Genomic DNA, 27,786 nt, shown 5'->3' on the forward strand with positions numbered 1-27,786 from the left:
CTAGTTCAATACAAATGACCAGGCCAACAAGATGGTAGGATGTTTCTTTTGGAAACCGTCTTTGTGATTTGTTTTCCTGTTACAGACATATGTTGCTAAGATATCTTTGGTTTGGCAAGACCCTCTCTATTTCTGCTAGAAAATCCTGGCTTTGTCTCCCTGACCACTGCTATTAAAACCTCTCAGCCATCCTCAGAGTCTCCATTAGCATCAAGGAAACTACTCCACCTTTACACGGTTTTTCAAACTCCATAGGGGCCCATCATTTCTTGTAAAAGAAAAGCTTCATGTGGTAGATTAAGTGCCAAGTTCAAGTTTGGGCTCTTTAATCTTTAGGCAAAGCTTGCCTCTTTGCTGGTCAGACCACACACAGGGAAGTTTTGTTAATGTTAAGAAGCCTATGAATAGGAATGTGTCCCAAGAAAACCAATGAAAGTCAGAACATCAGAAACAAAATCACATAAGCAATATTTAGGTGAACTGCATCAAACTTGGAGGGGGTTCCACCTGGGGAAGTTAAGACATGTAAAATGAAGGTAATATCTTATCCTTATTTTTACACATTTTAGGCAAAATGTGTAAAATTCATAAAATCAAAACAGAGAAAAACAAATCCACCTAATTATATACTATGGAATGTGTATGTCCTTAAATGGAATGTCAATGAAGAATTTAAGTGGACATTAGATAAACCATGGGCTTCCATGGTGGCTCAGTGGTAAAGAATCCACCTACCAATACAGGAGATATGGATTCAATCCCTGGGACAAGAAAATATCCTGGAGAAGGAAACAGCAACCCACTCTAGTATTCTTGCCTAGAAAATCCCATGGACAGAGGAGCCTGGCAGGCTAAGTCCATGGGGTCGCAGAGTTCGGCACGACTTAGGGACTCAACAAAAACTAGGTAAACCATATGTTAGGTATGTTCTGAGAAGGGCTCATGAGCTGAGGATTTTAAGCCTATTTAATATGTGATGTTATGATTCCATGGCAGCCTCAAGTCTTTCGGTAATGATGTGCAATGACCTGGGGATTTTCCTTTCAGTAGAATAAGGGTATGATTTCCAAATCCCTCTCAGCCAAAATGGTTTGAGTGATCCAAAGTAACCTACAAAGTGCTTTGAGCTCCATGATGAAAGATGCTATATAAATAAAAAGGGTAAGTTAGTCATAATAAATAATGGTAATGATGATGAATGGTGGTGTCATAAAGAAGAAGCTGGTCTGCCATTAGGGAACCCAAAGCAACCAGCTGGAAACAAAGCATGTCCAGACCAGAAGGATATTCACTGATGAGACCACATTAACCTTTCAAACTAAGACCTGGACCAAGCCTCTGATTCAGAGGTGTGAGCATCTGAAATAGAAGAAACTATAGTATTTGTTCCAAAGCTTGAATATTACCTTAGGCTTTTAAGACCTTTACCCAGATGGGTCAACAGGGAGCTTCCTGTTGCAACAGAAGAGAAAACTAAGTAGGTCGGAGGAAAGCCAGAATTCCCAAGTAGAATTATGACTCTGAATCCAGTGCTTTTTTCACTCTCAGCCAGACTCCAGATAATTCAAGGGAACACGTAACTTCAGAAAAGAGCCAACTTGGATGAGAAAATATTTGAAACGAGGTCATGTCCCTCAAGACAGCTTGCAGAGTTGTTTTCCATCCATTTAGGCTAAGTAAGCATGCTAATAAAATCCTTAGCCCCTCAAGCAGGGAGGAGAGATTCAATGAGACTCTAGAGCTGATTCCTAGAGCTCAATGAACACATGGTAGGAGCCAGCTGAGTGCCGTGGACCAGGAATGGACACTGTGCTTCAGGGCTTTGTCCCGCTTGAGATCTAAGAAGCCTGACTGCTGCCCAGGTCTGATTGATGGTACCTGCTAAAGGACTTGTCCTCTCATGCCTCATATGTACCAACCGGTCACCGTATGCAAAAAGTGCCAGACTGTGCCAACCAGTCACCATATACAAAAAGTAAGGACCTTGTTCTTTGCCCACCAAAAAATTCCATCAAAAAAAAAAGAATTGGGGAGCTACAAAACTAGGAAATTTGTTAAGTATGAGGCTGCTTTCTTTATTTATTTATTTGCTTTCCTGTTTGTTTGTTTTTTAATTTTATTTTTATAGGCTTTAGCTTTCATTTGCTTTCATCTTGGCATAATTTAACATATTTTATGATTTGGAATTTATTCTGATCCTCTTTTACTATTTTACCATTTTTATATCTTTAACCTTTTTAACTTCTCAATATTCTTTTTTTGTTCTTATCCTTTGAAACTAATCTATTCTCAGCATTTCAACATTTATTAATATTTAGGATTTGTTTCCTGAAAGAAATTATTTTATATTTCTTTAAAAATTTTCTTATTTAAGTCATTTTATCTCTGAAATTTGCTTTTTCATATTTTTTATAATTCTCATTTTATCTCTTTATTTTCACATTTTCAATATTGCTCTATTTTCTCAGTTTCTAAAAGTGTGTGTTTGCCTCTTTAATATGGATATTTTAAATTACAACTTCTTTTGCATCTTTAGTTCTTGAAATTATGTTTCCTTTCAATATTTCTATTTATCTTGAATTCTGGTTTTTCCATAGGATATCACTGTCTAATCCTATAGTAAAAATAATAATTTATTACCAAAGGAAGGAATGTTAAGTTTTTTTCCACAGCTTGAGGCAGGTATGTATGAATGTTCACCCTGTCACCCCCATCCACCGGCTGTGAGATATTGAGAACCTGCTCTGCTTTCTGGGCCTCAGCCCACAAACTCTGAAAATGCTGACTCTTTCTAACACTGGAATGCATCTTTCCCAATATACATTCTGAAAGGCATGTAGGAGTGGGCTAGGAAAAGCACCACCCCAGTCTTCTCTCTTTCAGCCAACCATTTCTCAGTCATTGCACTTTTAACCATTCCGTGGCCATTCTTCAACCATTTCAGCCATTCCATTTAAATACAGCTTATTATAGCTGTATCCAGAATCCAGTAAAAACACTGCTGCTGCTACTGTGAAGACTCTGTGCGAGCCCATAGATAGCAGCCCACCAGGCTCCTCCATCCCTGGGATTCTCCAGGCAAGAATACTGGAGTGGGTTGCCATTTCCTTCTCCAGTGCATGAAAGTGAAAAGTGAAAGTGAAGTCGCTCAGTCATGTCCAACTCTTCGCGACCCCATGGACTGTAGTCTACCAGGCTCCACCATCCATGGGATTTTCCAGGCAAGAGTACTGGAGTGGGTTGGCATTTCCTGCTCCAAGTAAAAACACAACTGAAAATAAAGACATATCTGCAGGGTGTGCTCAGTCACTTCAGTCGTGTCCGACCCTCTGCGACCCCATGGGCCATGGCCCACCAGGCTCAGAAGCAAAGAAAAGCAGCAGTCTTAACTTCATCGGATCACAGTTTGAGCCCTGACTTTGTCATTAACCCAACCCAGGTGGCAGGGGTGGTAGGCGGGAGTCATCTGATTATCATGGACATCAATTCCTTCCTTTTTAAAAGGAGAGTGTTAGATTCAATTCTCTCTAAGGATTCTTCTGTTAGTAATTGCCTATGAGTCTATACTTTTCTATTAAAAGAAACTATGAGATTGATACCAATGTTTATAGAGAATATCCTGATATTTGTACAATGTAACAGAACTCAAGAGAAGTTATTCCTGCCAGAGTACCAAGACCTCTCAAGTCAAACCCATTGAGCAGAACAACAATCCATTATCATGGTAACATAAATGTGACCTAAGTTAGGCCAGGTGCCTGACATACTTGCCATTGATGACACCATCTGGGTTGAGCATGGGGATTATCTTGAAAATGAAGTTTTCCCTCAAGAGCCGAGCCACAGGGTCACTGCTGACCAGGAACTCCAAGGTCCCCTTCATCACCCAGCTAGCATTGCTCTCTCCAGGGTGAACTCGAGCCGTAATCACTTGGTATGGGCGCTGCCCTGCAGAGAAAAATAAAACACACACAAGAGAAAATTAAACCTAAATACAGTTTCCATATCCATCAAGACAATTTCCAGGAAGCCAGTTTTACACCTGACTGGCATAAAGCCTTAAATAGGTTGATTGTTTCTAATACACGCCTAATGTGCATTTATCCATTTTCCATCTGTCCCTATAGTCTGTAAAACTCAGGAGAGTATAAAGTTAAAGCTCAAGGCTGTTATCCAAACCGTAAGTACTTCATGGCATCAAAACAAGTCATGAATCAGATTTTAGAAGACCACCAAAGAAACAGTTTTCTCTTCAGGATCCAATAGCATGGTGCTGGATGTCCCAGATCTGAGATTGAATCTTATCTTCATCATTTACCAGTTGTAAGATCTCACTGAAGGATTTAATTTCTCCAAGGCTGCTTTCTCACATGTAAAATGAGGACAATGATACTGACCTCCTGTAGCTGTTCTAAAAACTAAACGACGTAATTATAAAGCACTTGGCATATTGCTTGCCATTAGGTGCGTACCTGTTAGCTCTCTCCCTTCTCAGTTATAAAATCTGTGGTTAGGATGTTCCCTCTCATTTCCCAGCAGTAAGAAACTGAACTGGGAAACTTATGATTGACTTTATGACACTGAGGCCAATCCTGGAGAGATTTCACAGAAGGAAGTGTCTAGAAGTTCAGTTTTGGAGTTGCAATACCTCCTTCACTTTGCAAAAGAAATCAGGAACACGCTTTCTGCCAATCACAAGGAGTGTATTGACACAATATACCTCTATGCAGAATGCATTGAGAAAAGATAGACTTATCATCCTTTCTTTGTTGACAGAAGATGCACATAGCTTTGAGACCTATTCTCAGACCACATCTGGGCTCAGGTGGAAAACGTCTTTGATTGATTAGTGATGTCTGTCCTCACATACTTGAGGAAGTGGGAGGTGGGGAACATGTGATATCAGACAAGCAATTCACCATGTCTGCTCTAACCTCCTGCCTGATTTTGTGAGGGTTTTTTGATTCTCACTTCCTTCTGTATCCTCACCCAATTCCTTATTGCTCCTAAACTCATTTTAAAGACGAGAACTAAATTTTTGCCAGGTATAAATACACTAGCCACTAAACATTCTAATAGTTAAACAAGTCATTTTCTCCCTAATTATTCAAATCATTAGTTAAATATTTAACTATGAGTTTATGGCTTTTCTTCCCTTAAAGAGTAATATTTTTGAAGGTATAAACTATGTCTCTAATTCTATACAAAGAAAGACAAAACTGAATAACCTCAAGAACCCCTAAATAACAAGGAATAAAAGATACAGAGAAATAAACTATTAATTGCCCAATCATATTACTATTATCATCAGTTAAAACAAACAAAATCCCCTCTGTCAACAGCCAACGAGATGCAGGTTTAAGGGGCATATATATTCATGCACTTTTATTGACTATGGTGAGAGCACATTACTTCTCTTTGTAGATCCTTTTTATTTGGGGGATAACATTCAGCTTTTTATTTTTTTTTAATTTAAGCAGGTATCTTGAACATATTCCAGGAGCTGCAGGAGGCATTGAGTAGAAAAAGCTGAATCTATTACAGTTCTTGTTCTGTAAAAGACCAAAGCGCTTGTCGGCCGTGACAAACATTCAAGCTAATAATGACAAGCAAGCTAATGGAGGTGTAAATAAAGCACCAAAAATAGGTCTGTCTGAGAGAGGGAAAGACATTTCCAGAGATGTGTTGCTATTTATTTATACTGGGTCCTGCAGAATAATTATCATCTAACTTGAGAGAAATAGCATGGCAACCCACTCCAGTATTCTTGCCTGGAGAATCCCATGAGCAGAGGAGCCAGGCGCTCAATAGTCCAGGGGGGTCACAAAGAGTAGGACACAACTGAGCAACCAAGCACAACTTGAGAGAGAAGGTGAGGAAGGGTCTTCTAAGCAAAGAAAAAGACACGTGCAAAGAACACAGAGGAAACACAACCAGTTTCCTGTTGTGTTTTCATTGTTTTTACCAGTCTGTGAAAACAACCAGTTTTTACAAATGGTGCTTTCAAGAATCAAGAAAAGCCATGAGTGGCTGAAGCAAAGGACTGGAAACGGTAGCTCATGAATTTAGAAATTAGGCTGGTGTCAAACTAATAATATCCCTCCTCATACATTTTATTTTGGGTTTGGAGTTTATACTGTTTGATCAGTTCTCAGTCATGAAGTCAGTGTCTCACTGATATGCTATGATCTGTAATGAGATCTATTGAAGAATCACTGGTTATTAATAAAAGTGCAAATGTTTGCTTGTTTTATGTATAGATATACATAATATATAGAAATAGATATAGATACAGATACAGATATATTCACATTATATATGTATATGTGTGTGTGTGTGTACACAGGTGCTCAGTTGTGTCCAACTCTTTGCAACCCCATGGACTATAGCCCACCCTGCTCCTCTGTACATGAAATTTTCCAGGCAAGTATACTGGAAGTTGCCATTTCCTACTCCAGGGAATCTTCCCAACACAAGAATCAAAACTGGACCTATTGAGTTTCCTGCATTAGCAGGCAGATTCTTTACTGCTGTGCCGCCTGGGAAGCCCTATATGTATACATGCTGCTGCTGCTGCTAAGTCGCTTCAGTCATGCCCGACTCTGTGCGACCCCATAGGTGGCAGCCCACCAGGCTCCTCTGTCCATGGGATTCTCCAGGCAAGAATACTGGAGTGGGTTGCCATTTCCTTCTCCAATGCATGCATGCATGCTAAGTCGCTTCAGTCATGTCCGACTCTGGGTGACCCTATGGACAGCAGCCCACCAGGCTCCTCTATCCATGGGATTCTCTAGGCAAGAATAACAGAGTGGGTTTTCATTTTCTTCTCCAATCATAGATATATATATACATATGTTCACAATGTATATATCACAAAAAATGTTGGTTACTTGTCCAATAAGCTTTAGTCCCCTTCTTTCCTACTACCAGACCCCTGGTTTCAGGGGAGGTTAAAAAAGTGCCCAGATCAAAACACCCAGCTTCACGAATCCTCTTAGAGGTAGGAATGGCCATGTGACAGGAGTGAGACCAGTGAGATGTAAATAGCAGCCAGAGGGTAAGTCTTTCTGGAAAAAGGGATTAGAGAGCATAGTTTCACCTGGCAAATGCCTTCTTAGATTTCTGTCTCTTTTATTTGTCTCTTCTTCCTTCCTTGAACATAGATCTGACACTTTAAGGTGAGGAAGCCAATTAGAGAAACCAAGTCACATGAGAAGATGGTAACCATAAAGGTAGAAAAAGCCTGGGTTCTTGAAAAACCCCTTAAGCAGCTATCCTGCACCTTCAGTAGCTTCTTCAATGCTTCCAGATGTTTGAGACCAATAAACCCCTATTTGACTGGGCAAGTGTAATCACATATTTGTTATATTTTGTTAGACTCTAGTTCAATTTATATGAATAAAAGAACAGGTTTAAAATCATCTTTATAATATGGTTACCTTGAATAGCACAGACTAATTCCAAATAGGAAAAGGAGTACGTCAAGGCTGTATATTGTCATCCTGCTTATTTAACTTATATGCAGAGTACATCATGAGAAACGCTGGAGTGGAAGAAGCACAAGCTGGAATCAAGATTGCTGGGAGAAATATCAATAACCTCAGATATGCAGATGACACCACCCTTATGGCAGAAAATGAAGAGAAACTAAAAAGCCTCTTGATGAAAGTGAAAGTGGAGAGTGAAAAAGTTGGCTTAAAGCTCAACATTCAGGAAACGAAGATCATGGCATCCGGTCCCATCACTTCATGGCAAATAGATAGGGAAACAGTGGAAACAGTGTCAGAATTTATTTTTGGGGGCTCCAAAATCACTGCAGATGGTGATTGCAGCCATGAAATTAAAAGACGCTTACTCCTTGGAAGGAAAGTTATGACCGACCTAGATAGCATATTCAAAAGCAGAGACATTACTTTGCCAACAAAGATCTGTCTAGTCAAGGCTATGGTTTTTCCAGTGGTCATGTATGGATGTGAGAATTGGACTGTGAAGAAAGCTGAGCACCGAAGAATTGATGCTTCTGAACTGTGGTGTTGGAGAAGACTCTTGAGAGTCCCTTGGACTGCAAGGAGATCCAACCAGTCCATTCTGAAGGAGATCAGCCCTGGGATTTCTTTGGAAGGAATGATGCTAAAGCTGAAACTCCAGTACTTTGGCCACCTCATGTGAAGAGTTGACTCATTTGAAAAGACTCTGATGCTGGGAGGGATTGGGGGCAAGAGGAAGAGGGGACAACAGAGGATGAGATGGCTGGATGGCATCACTGACTCGATGGATGTGAGTTTGAGTGAACTCTGGGAGTTGGTGATGGACAGGGAGGCCCGGCGTGCTGTGATTCGTGGGGTTGCAAAGAGTCGGACACAACTGAGCAACTGAACTGAACTGAAGTGTGTTTTCTGGACTGGGGAGAAAAGAGGGACACAAAGAGTTGTAATGAGAATATTTACTAGTTGTGTCCCAGAAATAAACAGTTGAGAATGTCTACGTTAAGAAATTGAGAGTAAATGATGGCTTTTCAACAGGAGCAAGACATACCAAAGATTGTGCTTCAAAAAAATCCTGATGTTTCTATAGACAGTACATTTGTTTAGTCACAGACAGTACAGCCTACTGGAGTAGAGCACAACTTTTATTTTTTCAACTTTTTTTTTATATTGGACTATAGCTGATCAACAATGCTGTGATAGTTTCAGGTGCCCAGCAGAGTGACTCAGCCACACATATACAAGTAACTATAAATACACACATGTACCCCAAACTCCCCTCCCATCCAGGCTGCCACATAACACTGAGCAGAGTTCTCAGTGATTCTTTGTTGGTTATCCATTTTATGTAGAGCAGTGTGTACATATCGATCCCAAACTCCGTAAGTATCCCTTCCCCCCATCCTTCCCTGCTGGCAACCATAAGTTCAGAGAACAACTTCAAGAGCTGTATTTCCAGAGTTCGAATTCCAGCCCCACCATATTCTGTCTGAGATGAATTATGTAAGTTTCTGAATAAACTGAGTTTTGGACTGGATGTTCTGCATGTTAGACTACCAATTTGCCAACTGGAATGTATTAAGTAAGTGTATGGGTTGGGGGTGGTATACAATCAGCTGGTTAGCACAGTTGAAGTTAGTTGAAGGTCAACTTTCCCACTATATCATTTGATCACAATTACTTTTCACTCCTTCCAAAGCAAGCTGTATTGACATGCCAATAAAAAGCTTATTGAGAAATAAAGAGGCTTGATGAATCTGTACTCTATCAGTGGCCTATTTTCAGTTCTATAATTCCATATCACTCTCTGTGGTTTTTGAACTATGCTCATTTACAATATATTAAACAATAGTAAGTGTTCCCAGTCCATCAAGAAGAAGTAAAAAAAAAAAAAAAAAGCTCAAGCTCTTGTAAATTTTCAACATCAATTGGATCCTCTCATTGTCTGGGCAAGTTGAGTCCCATTGCATGATAACCAGTACAATTAGTGCATTATAGTCAATAGGTCAAATGCAGCTCTTGCAAGGAAATATCAGTGATGTTTCTCTTCTTTGGAGAGTCAAGTTTATAATTCAATAGATTGTCATATGCCACAAAACCTAAGAGGCTGTCCTAAAGAAGCAAACAGGGAAACTATGGGTTCTCACGAAGACATTAGTATAAGCAGCAGTTTAGCCATTTCTAGTAGATTTTCCTCTCTTCCTTTCTGTAATTCTAGGCAATTTTGCATTCATATTGGTGAGTTCAACCTATGGGACCGTTCAGTTGTAGCAGCAAATGGTGCCCCAGAGAACCCATAATAGACAACAGCTGTAAACAGTATGCAACACACATACTACGTGTTTTTTCTTGTAATTGAAAATTTAAGATTTAATAACTCGTCTCTGCTTAGGAGAGAGCAAAGAGTATAGGGTATACATCTTTTATTTTTTTCTCTGCAATTTAAAAAATCTATTCTGGAGTCCATGAAGATCTACAGCGGAGTCATAGTTTGGCATACTGTAATTCTTAAAGTCACATATTAAATTTATGTCAGTGGCAATGACATCTGTTAGAGAACTGTACAATCCTAAGAGATACCAGGCTCACGGCCAATGAAAAACTGAGAAAGAACCAAAGACATGTGTGATGTGCACCCAACTATATAAATATTCATTCATTTATTCCTTCTTTCTTTTAGTGGTATTAATAAGCTCCTACTGGCACTCTATAAGGGTCTTGAGATTCCAAAAGAAATGATTTTTGCCCTCAGGGAACTAATAATAGTCTGGTGAGAAAGACAGGAAAACAGATAATCATGATCTTATGTAATCAGGGGAAACTGTCAAAACATTTCCAAAGCACAGAGGAATGCTCATTATGACGTTATTTACAGTAATGCGAGCACCTGGAAGTCACTTAATGTGCATCCACAGGAAATTAGTTAAGGAAACGATATATAAAGCAGAATACTATGTAGCCATTAAAAATGGCCCATAGTTCTCTTTCTTTTGATATTAGAGGGTTCAGTTCAGTTCAGTCGCTCAGTCGTGTCCAACTCTTTGCGACCCCATGAATCGCAGCGTGCCAGGCCTCCCTGTCCATCACCAACTCCTGGAGTTCACTCAAACTTACATCCATCAAGTCGGTGATGCCATCCAGCCATCTCATCCTCTGTAGTCCCCTTTTCCTCCTGCCCTCAATCCCTCCCAGCATCAGACTCTTTTCCAATGAGTCAACTCTTCGCATGAGGTGGCCAAAGTACTGGAGTTTCAGCTTCAGCATCATTCCCTCCAAAGAAATCCCAGGGCTGATCTCCTTTAGAATGGACTGGTTGGATCTCCTTGCAGTCCAAGGGACTCTCAAGAGTCTTCTCCAACACCACAGTTCAAAAGCATCAATTCTTCGGCGCTCAGCCTTCTTCACAGTCCAACTCTCACATCCATACATGACCACAGGAAAAACCACAGCCTTGACTAGATGGACCTTTGTTGGCAACCTGTCACATAATGATGATTGAAAGCAATATAGGTGAGATACCTGAATTGTAATGGATCCTATCTGTGTTTAATTGTATTAATAGATACTTAAAGGCATCTGTACACAGAGACAAATCTGTGAGTGGAGGCCATTGAGTCATTCTTATGTCCTCTTTATCCTGACCTAATGTGTCTGTCTCTCCAGAAAATAACAATCATATGTAAGTTTTCATAGAGGCAAAATATTTGTCAATATTTCCAATTTTTCAATATATTCTAAAATATTTTCCAATAGTAAAACACAGAAGAGAAAATTTTTTAAAAAATAAATGAATTTTCACAGAAGAGGTGACATTTGATCTGGTTCATCCCATTTTAATTGGAGTTTGACAGATGAAGAAAAGAAAGGACGGAGATGATGGACTTTCCTGGTGATCCAGAGGCTGGGACACCATACTTCTACCACAAGAGGGTTTCCCAGGTGGCTCAGTGGGTAAAGAAACAACCTACAATGCAGAAGACTTTGGTTTGACCCCTTGGTCCGGTAGGTCCCCTGGGGGAGGGCGTGGCAATCCACTCCAGGATTCTTGCCTGGAGAATCCCATGGACAGAGAAGCCTTGCAGGCTACAGTCCATGGGGTCACAAAGAGTCAGACAGGACTAAAGCAACTGAGCACTCGTACACACATGCAGGAACTAAGATTCCCCGTTCTGCATGGTGTGGTCAAAAAAAAAAATCAGTAAAATACTTTTAAAAGAAAAAAGAAAAGAAAGGTGGGAGATGATAGGAAAAGAATAAGTTGATATAGTTGCAAAATAACAATGTCATAAAGCACATAGTGTGTGAAGAAAAGCGATGTCATTTTATGTGACTGAAGCAATAGCTATATAGAAGATAAGAGTGATGCTATAAGCTAAATCTGTACCCGATTCTTTTAAAACAGGTCTTTTAGCCAGGCTAAGGAGTAATTTTACAGGCTATGGAAGCACCATGAAAAATCATTCTACAATGGTGTGATTAGACGGGGACTTTTCTTGGAGCTAAAGATGGCAGGAGAAATAGCAAAAAAGCGCATATTGTGATATTAAGGTCAAGTCAGCTAATGTGACCTTAACTCTGGAAGAGAGTGGATAAAAATGGCCTGACTGAAGGGCAAGGGGGTGAAGAAAGAGACCAGAAAACAAATGGAAAAGAAAATGATATCATTTATATGCATAATCTTTTAAAAATGATATAAATGGACTTATTTACAAAAAAGAGACAGACTCACAGACTTACAAAACAAACTTATGGTTTCCAAAGGGGAAAGGTAGGAGAAGGGAGGGATAAATGGGAATTTGGGATTGACATGTACACATCACCACATTTAAAATAGTTAACCAACAAGCCTACTGTATAGCAAAGGGAAATCTGCTCAATATTCTGTAATAGCCTAAATGGGAAAAGAATTTGAAAAAGAATAGATACATGTGTATGTACATCTGAAACACTGCTGTACACCTGAAACTAACATGGCATTGTTAACCAACCAGTTAACGGATCAGCTCAGTTCAGTTGCTCAGTCATGTCCGACTCTTTGCGACCCCATGAACTGCAGCACTCCAGGCCTCCCTGTCCATCACCAACTCCCGGAGTCCACCCAAACTCATGTTCATTGAGTCGGTGATGCCATCCAGCCAGCTCATCCTCTGTTGTCCCCTTTTCCTCCTTCCTCAATCTTTCCCAACAGCAGGGTCTTTTCAAATGAGTCAGCTCTCTGCATCAGGCAGCCAAAATATTGGAGTTTCAGCTTCAACATCAGTCCTTCCAATGGATATTCAGGACCGATCTCCTTTAGAATGGACTGGTTGGATCTCCTTGCAGTCCAAGGGACACTCAAGAGTCTTCTCCAACACCACAGTTCAAAAGCATCAGTTCTTCAGTGCTCAGTTTTCTTTATGGTACAACTCTCACATCCATACATGACCACTGGAAAAACCATAGCCTTGACTAGACAGACCTTTGTTGACAAAGTAATGTCCCTGCTTTTTAATATGCTGTCTAGGTTGGTCATAAATTTCCTTCCAAGGAGTAAGCGTCTTTTAATTTCATGGCTGCCAGCACCATCTGCACTGATTTTGGAGCCCCCAAAAAATAAAATCAGCCACTGTTTCCACTGTTTTCCCATCTATTTGCCATGAAGTGATGGGACCAGATGCCATGATCTTAGTTTTCTGAATGTTGACTTTAAGCCAACTTTTTCACTCTCCTCTTTCACTTTCATCAAGAGGCTCTTTAGTTCTTCTTCACTTTCTGCCATAAGGGTGGTGTCATCTGCATATCTGAGGTTATTGACTATACTTCAATATAAAATAAAAACTAAAAAAGAAAATCTCAATGAAAGAAGATTCTGAGAAAGAAAATTTGAAAAGAGTTTGATGGAAAAAATTATATAGTATATAGAATATACATGATACTAAAGTCAACCACCAAAGATAGCATGCTATGAACGTTTTCTGTGTTATGTGCTTTTCACTAATATATATTGAAGTTCTTTCTAGATCAATATAGAAAGATTTTTCTACCTCTCTTTTTTAATTAGCTGCATGTAGGGTATTGTTCTTTACAGCATCAAACTTTACTTTCAAAACCAGATGCATCCACAGATGAGCATGGTTTTCACTTTGGTCCAGCCTCTTCATTCTTTCTAGAGTTATTTTCCCACTCTTTCTCAGTAGCATACTGGACATATTGGACCATACCAACCTGGGGTAGGTGTCCAGTGTCATATATTTTTGCCTTTTCATACTCTTGGTGGGATTCTCAAGGCAAGAATTCTGAAGCAATTTTCCATTTCCTTCTCCAGTGGACCACATTTTGTCAGAACTCTCCACCATGACCGGACCATCTTAGGCAGCCCTGCAGGGCATGACTCATACCTTCATTGAGTTACACAAGGCTATAAATCCATGTGATCATTTTGGTTAGCTTTCTGTGGTTGTAGCTTTTGTTCTGGAGGCCATGGGATTATAGTTCTTGCTTCTTCTGTCTGCCCTCTGATGGATGAGAAAGAGGCTTGTGAAAGCTTCCTGATAGGGGGGACTGGCTCTGGGGAAAAACTGGGTCTTGCTCTGGTGGGCAGGGCAATGCTCAGAAAATCTTTAATCCAACTGTCTGCTGATGGGTGGGGCTATGCTCCATCCCTGTTAGTTGTTTGGCCTGAGGTGAACCAGTCCTGGAGGTTACAGGCTCCATGGTCTATTGGCAACCTTCAAAAAGGACTTATGCCAACATGCCCTTCCCTGGTAGCTCAGCTGGTAAAGAATCCACCTGCAGTGCAGGAGGCCCCAGTTCAATACCTGGGTCGGGAAAATCCTCTGGAGATGGGATAGGCTACCCACTCCAGTATTCTTGGCCTTCCCTGGAGGCTCAGACAGTAAAGAATCCACCTGCAATGTGGGAGACCTAGGTTTGATCCCTGATCTGCCTGCCCTAGAGGAGGACATGGAAACCCACTCCAGCATTCTTGCCTGGAGAACCCCAAGGACAGAGGAGCCTGGAGGGCTACAGTCCATGGGGCCACAAAGAGTCAGACACAACTGAGCGACTAAGCACATGCCAACACGCACCTCCCAGGACTGCTGGTGCCAGTGGCCCTGACCCTGCGGCGGGCCACTTCTGACCCACAGCTCTGCAGAAGACACTTAAATATTCACAGGTAGGTCTGGCTCAGTCTTTTGTGGGGTTTCCCCTGGGTTCTGGTGGACATGAAATTTTGTTCATGCCTTCTAAGAGTCTTGGTTTCTCCCAGTCCTGTGGAAGTCCTATAATCAAATCCCAATGTCATTCAAAGTCAGATTCCCTGGGGATTCCCTTTGCCAGATCCCCAGGTTAGGAAGTCTGACGTGGGGCCTAAAACCTTCACAGAAGTGCAAGAACTTCTTTGGTATTCTTCAGTCTGTGGGTCACCCACCCTGCAGGTATGGGATTTGATTATAACATGATTATGCCCCTCCTTCATCCTCCTTACAGGTTCCCCTTTGTCCATGGACAGGTTTATTTAACTTTTATACAGAGTAGCAAGGTGCTGGGCTGAAAGACTCACAGCTGGAATCAAGATTGCCAGGAGAAATCAACAACCTCATATGTGAAGATGATACAACTCTAATGGCAAAAAGCAAAGACGGACTAAAGAGCCTCTTGATAAGGGTAAAAGAGGAGAATGGAAAAAAGCTGGCTTAAAACTCAACATTAAAAATAACTAAGATCATGGCATCCAATCCCATCAATCCATGGCAAATAGATGGAGAAAAATGGAAACACTGACAGATTTTCTATTCTTGAGCTCCTAAATCACTGCAGACACTCTGACTGCAACCACAAAATTAAAAGACGCTTGCTCCTTGGAATAAAAGCTATGACAAACCTAGACAGCATATTAAAAAGCAGAGACATCACTTTGTCAAAAAAAAAAAAAAAGGTCCATATAGTGAAAGCTATGGTTTTTCGAGTACTCATGTATGGATGTGAGAGTTGGACCATACCGAAGGCTGAGCATCAAAGAATTGTGGCTTTTGAATTGTAGTGCTGGAGAAGACTCTTGAGAGTCCTTTGGACTGCAAGGAGATCAAACCAGTCAGTCCTAAAAGAAATCAACCCTGAATATCCATTGGAAGGACTGATGCTGAAGCTGAAGCTCCAGTACTCTGGCCACCTGATGCGAAGAGCTGACTCATTAGAAAAGACCCTGATGCTGGGAAAGATTGAGGGCAGGAGGAGAAGGGGACGACAGAGGATGAGTTGGTTGGATGGCATCACTGAGTCGATGGACATGAGTTTGAGCAACCTCTGGGAGATAGTGAAGGACAGGGAAGCCTGGCATACTGCAGTCCATGGGGTGCAGAGTCAGACATGACTCAGAGACTGAGCAACAAGACATCACTTTATATTAAACTGACTGATTTTTTTCAAGGTGTATCAACTTTACACTCCTGAGAGCCAATCAATTTGATTATAATATATGTCATTTCTGTAATTCTAGATTTGTTATTTTTTCCCTCAGGATTTGTGCATCTATGTCCCATGAGAGCCTGTAATTTTTCTTTCTTGTAATGTCCTTTACAGACTTAGAGACCAATGTATGATGAGTTGGAAGCCATTACCACTTTTTCATGTCTGTGGAAGATTTTTGAAGTTTAGAAGTATTTCTTTCTTAATTTTATTTTAGAATTTTTCAGTGAAGCCATGAGCCTAGATCTTTTTTTCCTCTGAAGATTTAAATAACAACTCAAATTATACAATAACAAAACCAAATCATTAAAAATCATTGGAGGAAAATGTAGGTGTTCTGAAACAAAACCCAATGTTCTTTTCATTTGACCATATATTATTCTGTTTGTATACTCAAGAGGAAGGCTGAAATTAATCCTCTTGAAATAAAACACAATGATATATTGATATGAAAACAAGCACCATGTCCATTTTGAGTTAGACGAGCTGGGTTTGGGGCCCAGTCTGCATCCTACTAACTGAACATATTAGGAAAGATTGAATTCTTCTGAAATCTAAGTCCCTGACCTATAAAATCAGACTCTCTCAGGTCTTTGCAACACTAAATTCAATGATTATCAATGGCAATGTGAAATATTATAGGTAAAAAAATAAAACTTTTTGGCCAGTGGTTTCAATCTCCTTTGATCCTATTATATTCTCCTATATTATTTTAAGAGAGAGCCTAACAAGAAGTGAAATTACAGGGAATTTCATCTGTCTTTATTTTTCTCTTTCTCGAATATTCAGATGCAAGTGCTAATTAGTAGAGAAGTCAAAAGTCAGATATTGGTAGAAAAAATAGAGAGCAGGTAATCAGTGCTAATAATAAGTTTCTGAACAATCAAGTGTGAACTGGATCTCCCTCGCTGCTCCTGATTATCGGGGCACAATTCCTTTCCAGATGAGCAGGGTCTACTTTTTACATGCCTTCTTTTACAAACACTTGAGGGGGCAGGAGGGGAGGTGGGCATGGGGCACGCAGGACCTTGGTTATGTAACCAGAGGTTGAAGCCATGCTCCCTCCACCGGAAGCACAGAGTCCTGACCGCTGAACACCAAGAAGTCCATACAAACTCGTAAGCTACCGGTTTTCTGGCCCATATGCCATGAGAACACACAACTGACCAGACTTCTGTTTCCAAACTTGTCTCATTTGGGGTTGCTCCAAATGGTGAGGTTAAAAACTTCAGTTCATCCCAACCAATCATCTGCATCCCCACCCTCCTCTGGGGCAAGAAAGTGAAAAGTGAAAGTCGCTCAGTCGTGTCCGACTCTTTGTGACCCCCATGGACGATACAGTCCATGGAATTCTCCAGGCCCGAATACTGGAGTGGCCTCAGATCTTATCCCTCGCAGAACTCTGCACTCTGTCTTCCTCTCAAAGCTTGAGAAATGATCTCCTGACCACAGAATGAAAGGTAAACAGCCTGAGACACTGGCTTCTTTCTGTAAAGAGATTTCTTATTTCTCGGCAGAAATACAAGGGCTCCTGTACTGACAGAAGGAGGAGAGAGGATGCTCACGCGCCCCCACTGCCACTGCCTCACTGAGGATCTGGGGGGCAGCAGGGAGGAAGCTGTGGAGCAAAGGCTGACCTCAGAAAAGGTTTGCTCTGTGCACACGTGTGCAGTCACTTCAGTCATGTCCAACTCTGTGACCCTATGGACTGTAGCCCACCAGGCTCCCCTGTCCATTGGATTGCTCAGCCAAGAATACTGAAGTGGGTCGCCATGCCCTCCTCCAGGAGAATCTTCCCAACTGAGGAATCAAACCCATGTCTCTTATTTCTTCTGCTAGCAGGCAAGTTCTTTACCACTAGCTCCACCGGGGAAGCCCCATTGTGGTTTAGTTGCTAAGTCGGGTCAGACTCTTTGCAACCCATGGATGGTAGCCTGCCAAGTTCCTCTGTCCATGGGATTTCCCAGGCAAGAAAACTAGAGTGGATTGTCATCTCCTCCAGGGGATTGTCCCAACCCAGGAATTGAACCTGTGTTTCCTGTGTCTCCTGCATTGGGAGGCAGGTTCTTTACCACTGAGCCACCAGGGAAGCCCATAATTAACTGTAATTAACCTCTAATTAACCTCTCTATGCCCAGTTGTTTCACAATATATTTTACTAATTCTTGCAGAATACATTCATTCAACAAGTATTTATTGAGCCCTTATGATGTGCCAGGCATTATAATACAAATTGGAGCTATAACAAGGCAGGAGTCAAAGTTGAGTCATCAGGAGCTTACTTTCTGGTAGGGAAGGCAAACAGTAACATCCTCTAAGTAATATGAAGAAAATTAAGGCAAAGGAGGCAACAGAGAATTTAGAGAAGGGATGGAGGTCATTCATATGTAGGGGGTTTATTGCATTAACTTGAACAATACACCCCTGGACCCTCTTTCAAGTCTAACTGATACTGTTCACCATGCTGCTGCTGCTGCTAAGTCGCTTCAGTCGTGTCCAACTCTGTGTGACCCCAGAGACGGCAGCCCACCAGGCTCCCCCGTCCCTGGGATTCTCCAGGCAAGAACACTGGAGTGGGTTGCCATTCCCTTCTCCAATGCATGAAAGTGAAAAGTGAAAGTGAAGTCGCTCAGTCGTGTCCGACTCCTAGCAACCCCATGGACTGCAGCCTACCAGGCTCCTCCATCCATGGGATTTTCCAGGCAAGAGTACTGGAACTGTTCACCATACTCAGTGGTAAAAGTAAATACATTCCAATGTAATATAGTTGAGACATTAATAAAATGAATAAAAGAATAAGCCCCCTCACACACACACACACAAAACATTGTTTAATTGCCTTCTTTCTCATGAAACAAATCCAATCTTGAACTATTACAAACCCATATTTCTTTGCAAAGGGCAATCTCACTTTCTTATTTTGACTATATCTAGTCTTGCCTATCGCTGACTGTAAGAAAGCGGGTTTGGATAATGTATAAATGAAAAGAAAATCAGGAAATCTATTCCTGGGCAATTTTCAGATAACCAAGAGGAAGTGGTGTAATGGAGGCTGAGATAACAATTTTAGACTCTGCATAAATAAGAGCAAATTCCTGCATTTCCTCATATGTGTCAAATTGTACAGATTTTTTTCTAGAGATTTTGTTATACTATAATATGCTGGAAATAAAAATAATACATCTGTGCTATAATGATACATAATATACACAGTATCATAATACAGTATTTAGATTGGGTTTAAGAAATTTACTACCCACAGAAGCAACAGTCACTTGGGAGAAGTGAGTAATCGCATCAGGAAAATTGCAGACAGATGCTACTGCATCTCCAAACCCCCACCAACCCATCAGCTGATCTCAGTTAGGGATGCTCACATTTCTGCCTGGGATGTACTGGCTCACTGGTACCCCAGGACGCTGGCTCCTTTGCCTCTGGCCTCCTTAATAGAATTAATTCTGTCCAGAGGAAAGCTTTATAATTCCCTCAAGCACCACAAGGTCCCAGGAGGGCTGTGTCACCTACAGACCACTGATGGTGAGGTCAAATCACTACCAGCTGTTTCTGAAAGAATGTTTTTAAAGATACAGCCGAAATTCCAGCAATCTTCAGCCAGAGCTCTCTGGGCATCACAATAACCTCGAGAAGCCTAAATAAACGAACTGAGTTGGAAGGAGACCTTTTCCAGCTCAGTAAAGATACATCCAACACAGCTCACCTTGTTACACTAGATTACATCTCATCAGGTTGAGGCATATTATAAAGCACTGAAAGATACAGATACAAATCTTGAAGAAAGAGATTAAAGAACTATTGCTTTGCTCAGAAAACATTGAAATATCCTAGTGAATAATTCTGCTCCCAGATCACATACAATGGGTCTCTCGCTTTGCTCTTACCCATATTATTTGCCTGATCGTATTTGAAAGAGAAAAGAATTCAAAGTCCCTGAGGGTGCAGGTGCTCTGTTCTGAAGACAGTTTTTTCCATAAGCAAAGAGTCTGCCCCTGTGTTACCATAAACTGTTAGGAAATCTTATTGAGAGATACTATTAGGCGTCTGTGAAGAAGGGAAGGGAAGTGAAAAAAGGAGTATTTCCTGCCATATCAATAAACAAGGATGTTAAAGTCATCAACTATTTCAATCCTCCAGGGCACTCAGGAAGAATACCGGCAAGATCTAGCAGCCATAGGGCCGCAGCCACTCCCTACAGTGAGCCCTGAGGAACTCAGGATGTGAAAATACAGGATACCGGCCCAGATAGCGGAGATATATATGAAAGGAATGATTTCAGTGAGCTCAGACTCTCGCATTTTCCCTCACATAGAAAAGTGCTTGTTGTTTTGCTGTCTAGTCCCTAAGTGGTATCCGACTTTTGTGACCCCATGAACTGTAGCCCACCAGGCTTATCTGTCCATGGAATTTTCCAGGCAAGAACACTGGAGCAGTTTGCCATTTCCTTCTCCATGGGATCTTCCTGACCCAGGGATCGAACTCCCTTCTCTTGTATCGCCTGCATTGGCAGGAAGATTCTTTACCGCTGAGTCACCAGGAAAGAAATTCCTTAATTTGAGATGTCTGGTTTCTTTTCATAAACAATAATCTCTTGATGTTCAAGCTAACTGTCCTTTTTTGTAAAACTTCTGTATAACCTGGCTCCTCCCCTCGCCTCCTCAGAGCAGTTCTCTCAGGGTTACTTGAGATGTCACCTCCTGGGTTTAAGTCCTAAAAATTTCCACTGAACAAAACATAGCTCTCAACTTTTGGGTTGTGGCTATGTTTTTAAGTCAACAGAAGTGATAAGAGGGAGGCGGGGGGAAACGCGATCTCCTGTGCAAGGGACATTTTTAAATAGGCAAACAGGATGATTCTCTCGTATTTTAAATAATTTATTTTTGGCTGTGCTGGGTCTTCATTGCTGCCTAGGCTTTTTCTCTAGTTGCGGCGAGTGGCTGCTACTCTCCAGTTGCAGAGCACAGGCTTCTTGTTGTGGTGGCTTCTCTTGTTGCAGAGCACAGGCTCTGCAGTTGTGGCACACGGGCTTAGTTACTCCACTGCATGTGGGATCTTCCTGGATCAGGGATCAAGTCTGTATCTCCTGCATTGGCGGGCAGATTCTTTACCGCTGAGCCACCAGGGAAATGCAGATGATCCTCTTTTTAAATTATAAATTGCCAACTGAAAGCCTGCTCTCTTCCCTGCGTTTTCCTTCAGGAATCTTCAACCTCCCCTTTGCCAAAGCCTTTTTAGTTTCCACTATTGAAGACGGCAGAAAAACCACCAAGTGAAAACCACACGATGAATAAATTATGGGCCTGAGTCGTACGGACCAAGAAGGTAGGAGAAAATTTAAGTCTTAAGCCCAAAACGTATGTCGCCACCTGACACTGGAGCAGAGTGCTTTCAAACTCAAATCGTGCCAGGAAATTTCAACAGCCGCCTTGCTTGCCTTGAGATGTGGACCTTTTTACTCTTGCAAGGGTTGGCATGGTACAGGTTGTTTCAAGAACCTGGAGGTGTTTAAGGAGCAGGGAGAAGTCACAAATAGGGAAAGTAACTTTGCTGCTTAGTTACTCCACAAACAGAACCCAGAGCTATTCCGGCCACACTTGGGTTGAAATAGAGATATTATGTTTTAAAATTAAGGTTGAGCTGCTGATTTACAGGAAGAGATGAAAGGAGGGAGTGAGAGAAGATACAAGAGACAAAGAAAAAGAAAGAGGATTATTACTGATGCTGTTCCAATAAAAACCACTACAGCAATGACCTGCTAGCTCTTCACTTGCATAACCTGACAAGGGTATTTCGGTTTCCCGGTTGCTTGGCAACCTGCCTTTCATGTTTAAGCCATTTAAATGTATTCACCTTCTGAATTAGGTATATTCACAGACGACTGGGCAACAAGAAAGAGCTCCTGGCAGGCCAAGGGCTCCTAGGATGTGTGGAATCAACAGAGTGTGTGTGTGGAGGGGAGGGGGAGTGGGTCTGGCCAGGGAGCCTCGCACAGAATGTTAGTGACACATTTAGGCCTGAATCGAGAAATTGAGATCAGCATATAAAATCTTCCACTGCTCCCAAACCAGGCTTCTATCAGGATCAAATACTTATTTCTGGCCCCTCTTGCTGATGTTTTCTTCTGCCTTTCCTGACATTTGCTGACACCCTCCTGCCGGTTTCTGTGGCCTGGGCTGACTGAGACAGCTGTCCAGAGACAAACCCCATGGCCTCGGGGCTTCACGCTCAGGGCCCAGCCCTCCCTGCCCAGCGTGGCCTGTGCTGATGAAAGTGTAGAGCATCATTGTGCCTCCACGCAACTCAGCAGAAACAGGGAGACCCCTGTTTCACCAGACCCCATGCCACAGAAAGCGACCCCACACATAGAAAGTTACTGAGTCCTGTTATTTCTGCCTCCAAAATACCTTTCTGAGTATTTCACATCCCCCCACCCCTGTTCATACAAAATATTCATCTCCCTCTTCCAACTGCCATTAGGATACAACTAAGACTTTCTTTTCATTGAAGTATAATTGCTTTCAAATGTTGCGTTAGTTTCTGTTGTATAACAAAGTGAATCAGCCATATGTATACATGCATTTGCTTTCTCTTGAGCTTGCCTCCCACCCCCTCCATCCCACCCCTCTAGGTCACCACAGAGCACAGAGCTGAGCTCCCTGTGCTATACAGCAGGTTCCCACTGTGCTGTGTGCTGATTCACTCAGTCATGTCCAACTCTGCGACCCCATGGATGGCCGTCCACCAGGCTCTTCTGCCCATGGGATTCTCCAGGCAAGAATACTGGAGTGGGTTGTCATGCCCTTCTCCAGGGGATCTTATCAACCCGGGTCTCAAGTCTCCTGCATTGGCAGCTGGGTTCTTTACCACCAGCGCCACCTGGGAAGCCCAGGCTATACAGCCGGTCCTCACTGTGTATTTTACAGCTGGTAGTGTCAATATCCTCGTCTCCCAATTCGTCCCACCCTCTGCCTCCCTCCCTGTGTCTACATACCCATTCTCTACTTCTGCGTCTCTGTTCCTGCCCTGAAAATAGGTTCATCTGTACCATTTTTTAGGTTCCATGTATATGCATTAAAATACAATATTTGTTTTTCTCTTTCTTACTTCACTCTGTATGACAGTCTCTAGGTCCACTCATGTCTCTACAAGTGACCCAAACAACAAGCATTTACTGTACAGAACAGAGAACTACATTCACTATCTTGTGATAAGCTGTAATGGAAAATAATCAGAGAAAAAGAAAATATGGATACACACACACACACACACACACACACACACATATATATGTATGCTGCTAAGTCACTTCAGTTGTGTCTGACTCTGTGCGACCCCATAGATGGCAGCCCACCAGGCTCCCCCATCCCTGGGATTCTCCAGGCAAGAACACCGGAGTGGGTTGCCATTTCCTTCTCCAATGCATGAAAGTGAAGTTGCTCAGTCATGTCCGACTCTTCACGACCCCATGGACTGCAACCCACCAGGCTCCTCCATCCATGGGATTTTCCAGGCAAGAGTACTGGAGTGGGGTGCCATTGCCTTCTCCGATATATATGTATACATACATAATGGGGTTTCCCGGGTGGTGCTAGTGGGAAAGAACCTGCTGCCAATGCAGGACACATAGACACAGGTTCCATCCCTGAGTCTGGAAGGTGTGTATGTATATATATATATATATATATATATATATATATATATATATATATATATCTTGAGAGTCCCTTGGACTGAAAGGAGATCCAACCAATCCTAAAGGAAATCAACCCTGAATGTTCATTGGAAGGACTGATGCTGAAGCTGAAGCTCCAATACTTTGGCTAACAGATGCGAAAAGCCAACTCATTAGAAAAGACCCTGATGCTAGGAAAGACTGAGGGTAGAAAGTGAAGGGGGTGACAGAGGATGAGATGGTTGGATGGCATCACCGACTCATTGAACATGAGTTTGAACAGACTCTAGGAGATAGCAATGGACAGGGAAGCCTGTGTGCTGCAGTCCATGAGATCACAGAGAGTTGGACATGACTGAGTGACTGAACGACAACAACATGTGGATATATATATATATATATAGCCGAATCACTTTGCTATATACCTGAAATTAGCACAACATTGTAAATCAATTATACTTCAGTAAAAATAAACAACTAATAAACAGCCACTCTAAAAATCTAAGGCTTCTTTCTGGGGCACAGGCCCTCCATGATGGGCTGCCCCCTCTCTTGGGAAGCCCACACCAGCACTGGCACTCCCCATGCACCCACAGCACAGTGTGCAGCCCGCTGGCTCAACAGGCTCCATTCTGCTCCCCAACATTGGCTCTTCTTCTGATGGCACACCCTCTCTGCTTGACCGGTTCCAATGGACTTCAAGTTCAGCTCAAGTTTCACTCATTTCAGGGTAACCTCCCTGTTTACTTCCTTCTGAGTTTGAATTAAATACCCCAGAGCCTGTGCTCCTTGGCCATCTGGCTCACAATTCTACTGTGGCATCAGCGCTTTGAGTCCACCCCGCCTCGCACGTCTTGCTTTTCTTCCCTGTCTTGAGCTGGAACACACTTCAAGGCACGAAAGACATCCATAGTCATTCACTCCTCAGGCCCCAAGCCACAGTACCAGAAACAACAGGCTTGGTAAAACTCAGAAAAGTATTTGAGACCTGAAATGTATATGTTGGCTCTAAAATATGAAACATTATTTGATGGCAATAGGTGTTTAATTGCCCCAAAATTAGAATATTATGTCAACTTCATTAATGAGTGAATTTAGTACTCATAAAAACTTTATCATCTTTGAAAGTCAGCGGTAGGTAAGATTTCCTCATTTCACAGAAATTCTTGAGTGTGGACAATGTTGGCTAAGGAATCACAGCCAACCATAAACTGAGTATCAGCCATAGCCTAATAATTGCAAAACAAACATGAAATTATTTCAAATTCAGTTTAAAAAGAGAAATGTGGGATATGAGGGCATTTTATTATGTTTAATATGATATATGATATATGATGATGGGGGCTCAAATTTTTTAAATGATTTGAGCCTAAGAAGATCTCAAAATGTCCCTAAGGATATCTATTTCATTCAATTTTGTTTCCAAAGAAACTAGGAATCAGCATAGAAACTGGGGCATGCACGTGCAAACACAACACACACAAACACACACACACACAAATACACACAGATAAACACACACACAAACATACATTAAAAAATAATGCCAGCCAGAATGATGAAGGGAAGGGATAGTTAGGGAGTTTGAGATGGACATGTACACATTTTTATATTTAAAATGGATAGCCAACAAAGACCTACTGTGTAGCAGAGGGAACTCTGCTCAATGTTGTATGGCAGCCTGGATGGGAGGAGAGTTTGGGGGAGATGGATTCACATGTATGTGTGGCTGAGTCCCTTTGCTATCCTCCTGAAATTATCACAGCATTGTTGATCGGCTATACACCAATACAAAATAAAAAGTTTTTTAAAAAATATGGGTTAGAAGAACAAAGCCTAGTGAGAGCAATATCACTCTGTCTGAAAATCACATGAGTGCATACTTGCATGCTCAGCCATGTCCAGCTCTTTGCGACCCCATGGACAGTAGCCTGCAAGGCTCCTCTGTCCATGGAATTTTTCAAGCGAGAGTACTGGAGTGGGTAGCCATTTCCTACTCCGGGGGATCTTCCCATCCCAGGCATCAGATCTGTGTCACCTGTGTCTCCTGCATTGGCAGATGGATTCTTTACCACTGAGCCACCTGAAAATCACATAAGCACTAATAGCAAGACTTTTTAAAGTTCTACGGGGCATCCTTTGAGACACGGCTTTAAAGTAGAATTAGATGAGGATGAGTAGCCTTAAATGGGCACAGAAAACTGGAGCTTATAAATAGATTTCTAAACCATGCATGTGCATGGATGAACTTGTAAATTAAGAGGAAGTTAATGAAATACTCTTTTCCTCTTTCAGGCTTCAGAGACAGAAAGAACAACGGACACTAAAAGAAACAGAATGACCTAGACAGATAGATAGGAGGGAGGGAGGTGACTCTGTGCTCATGGTGTAAAGATTCTATCATGTGAGAATTTCTGGCCATCAGTTATTCCTGAGCAGTGTATAGATTTGCCGTTCCCCAGAAAGCCATTTAATACAGGCCAGATGACATCCCACTAGTGCTTTGCTTTCAAACAACCCCTTAGGCCAAGCCAAGGAATTGTGTCAGAGGTGGGCCCTGCCGATTGCATGTAAATGGATATTTTAAAAATCAAGTTATCATTTAAATTTACTTGGAGAGCTCTCAATTTTGAAGCCCCCTGCTATGAATCTTTCTGAAAAGTTAGAATTCCTGCAGTTACTTTTTGAAGTGAGACATGGCTACACAGGTAAGATTGGACTGCTGCAAGGCACTTGCAGACAGCCCTGAGGCTGCGAGGATGAGGACGCATAAACAGTGTTCCCATATGTCCTGAGCCAACCAGCTCTCTGGTCTCAGACCTCGGTTATCATCTCAGCCCTGCATGCACACTGCGGTCAGTCACTTAAGTTCTCTGAGGCTTATTTGCAAAACTGGGGAGGGGGGGAATAGTACTGAGTGATGGATGTGTTAACTAACCTCACCGTGGTAATCATTTTGCAAAATAGTTCAAAGCATAACATTGCACGCCTTAAACTCACACAATGTTATATGTCGATTGTATCTCAGTAAAGCCAGAAAAAAAAAGTATCTCATAAAATTGTTGTCCAAATTAAATAGGATAAACAAGTAAAGCCTGTTTGCAAAGAAAAAAGCACACAGTAATTTGTTCAATAAATGTAACTAATTAAATTGCATAATTATTAATTAAGGAGGATTATATTGTTATTATTATTTGGGCTTCACAGATGGTGCTAGTGGTAAAGAACCTGCCTGCCAATGCAGGAAATACAGGAGATGAGGGCTCCATCCCTGGGTTGGGAAGATACCCTAGAGGAAGGAATGGCAACCCACTCCAGTATTCTTGCCCGGAGAATCCCATGGACAGAGGAGCCTGGCGGGCAACAGTCCATGGGGTTGCAAAGAGTCAGACATAACTGAAGCGATGTAGCATGCGCACACGCATATTATTATTCATGCTATAGTAAATTAAATGAATGAATGAATTATTGAAAAGGCTGCATCAAGTTTGGATGAGAACCATTCAGATTCAACTTCAAAAACTTTTCTCTAAAACACAATAAAAAAAGATAGGAATAGAGAAGAGTGAGTTTTGTATTAATTCATGTGATATTATTATATTATATTCTGCTCCATGCAGGTGGGGTAGTGTCCATAATAGTTAAAACAAAGGGTTTTCAGCTAGTCAGATGGACTGGGATCTAAGATAGGGTGACCAACCATCCTAATTTGCCCAGGATGGTCCCTTTTTTTCAGTACTGAAAATCCCAGAATCCTTCAGGCTTGGGCAAACCAGGACAACTGGCCACCCTAAATTTTAATCTTGCTGTTTCACCTCTAACTTGACCTTGTGTAAGTTATTTACAGCCAGTCTCAATTTCTTCAGTGGCCAAATAGGGAGAATAATAATAATCCCACCTCATTATGTTCTTGTGAGAATGAGAGGAGGTGACTTGAATGGCTTAGCGTGACCCAGCCCCTAGGAAGTCCTTGAGAAATGATAACTCTTTGTAAGGCCCTGTGAAATCAGGGTGTCTCTCAGCACAGCCCACAAGAGGTTAAAGCTGCTCACAGCTAGTGAGAAACCCAGCACAGGGTCACCAGGTTGCCTTTCCCTCCGTTCTGGAGAAGCAAAGGGGACCCTAGGAGACCTCACCCTGGAGACGGCCCCCCAAAAGAACAAGCCA

General features: G+C 41.8%; 1 protein-coding gene across 2 annotated transcripts in view; it reads right to left on the bottom strand.

The window, feature by feature from the left end:
- Nucleotides 1–27,786, bottom strand: part of AGBL1 (AGBL carboxypeptidase 1) — a 935,290-nt gene that overhangs the window by 579,650 nt on the left and 327,854 nt on the right. For both annotated transcript variants that reach the window (XM_006072797.4, XM_045163819.1), the window contains one exon: nucleotides 3,768–3,948. In XM_006072797.4, the coding sequence (XP_006072859.4) occupies nucleotides 3,768–3,948 (181 nt within the window). The remainder of the gene's footprint in view (nucleotides 1–3,767; nucleotides 3,949–27,786) is intronic.

This window comes from Bubalus bubalis, chromosome 20 (genome assembly GCF_019923935.1).
Source record: "Bubalus bubalis isolate 160015118507 breed Murrah chromosome 20, NDDB_SH_1, whole genome shotgun sequence".
NCBI lineage: Eukaryota > Metazoa > Chordata > Mammalia > Artiodactyla > Bovidae > Bubalus > Bubalus bubalis.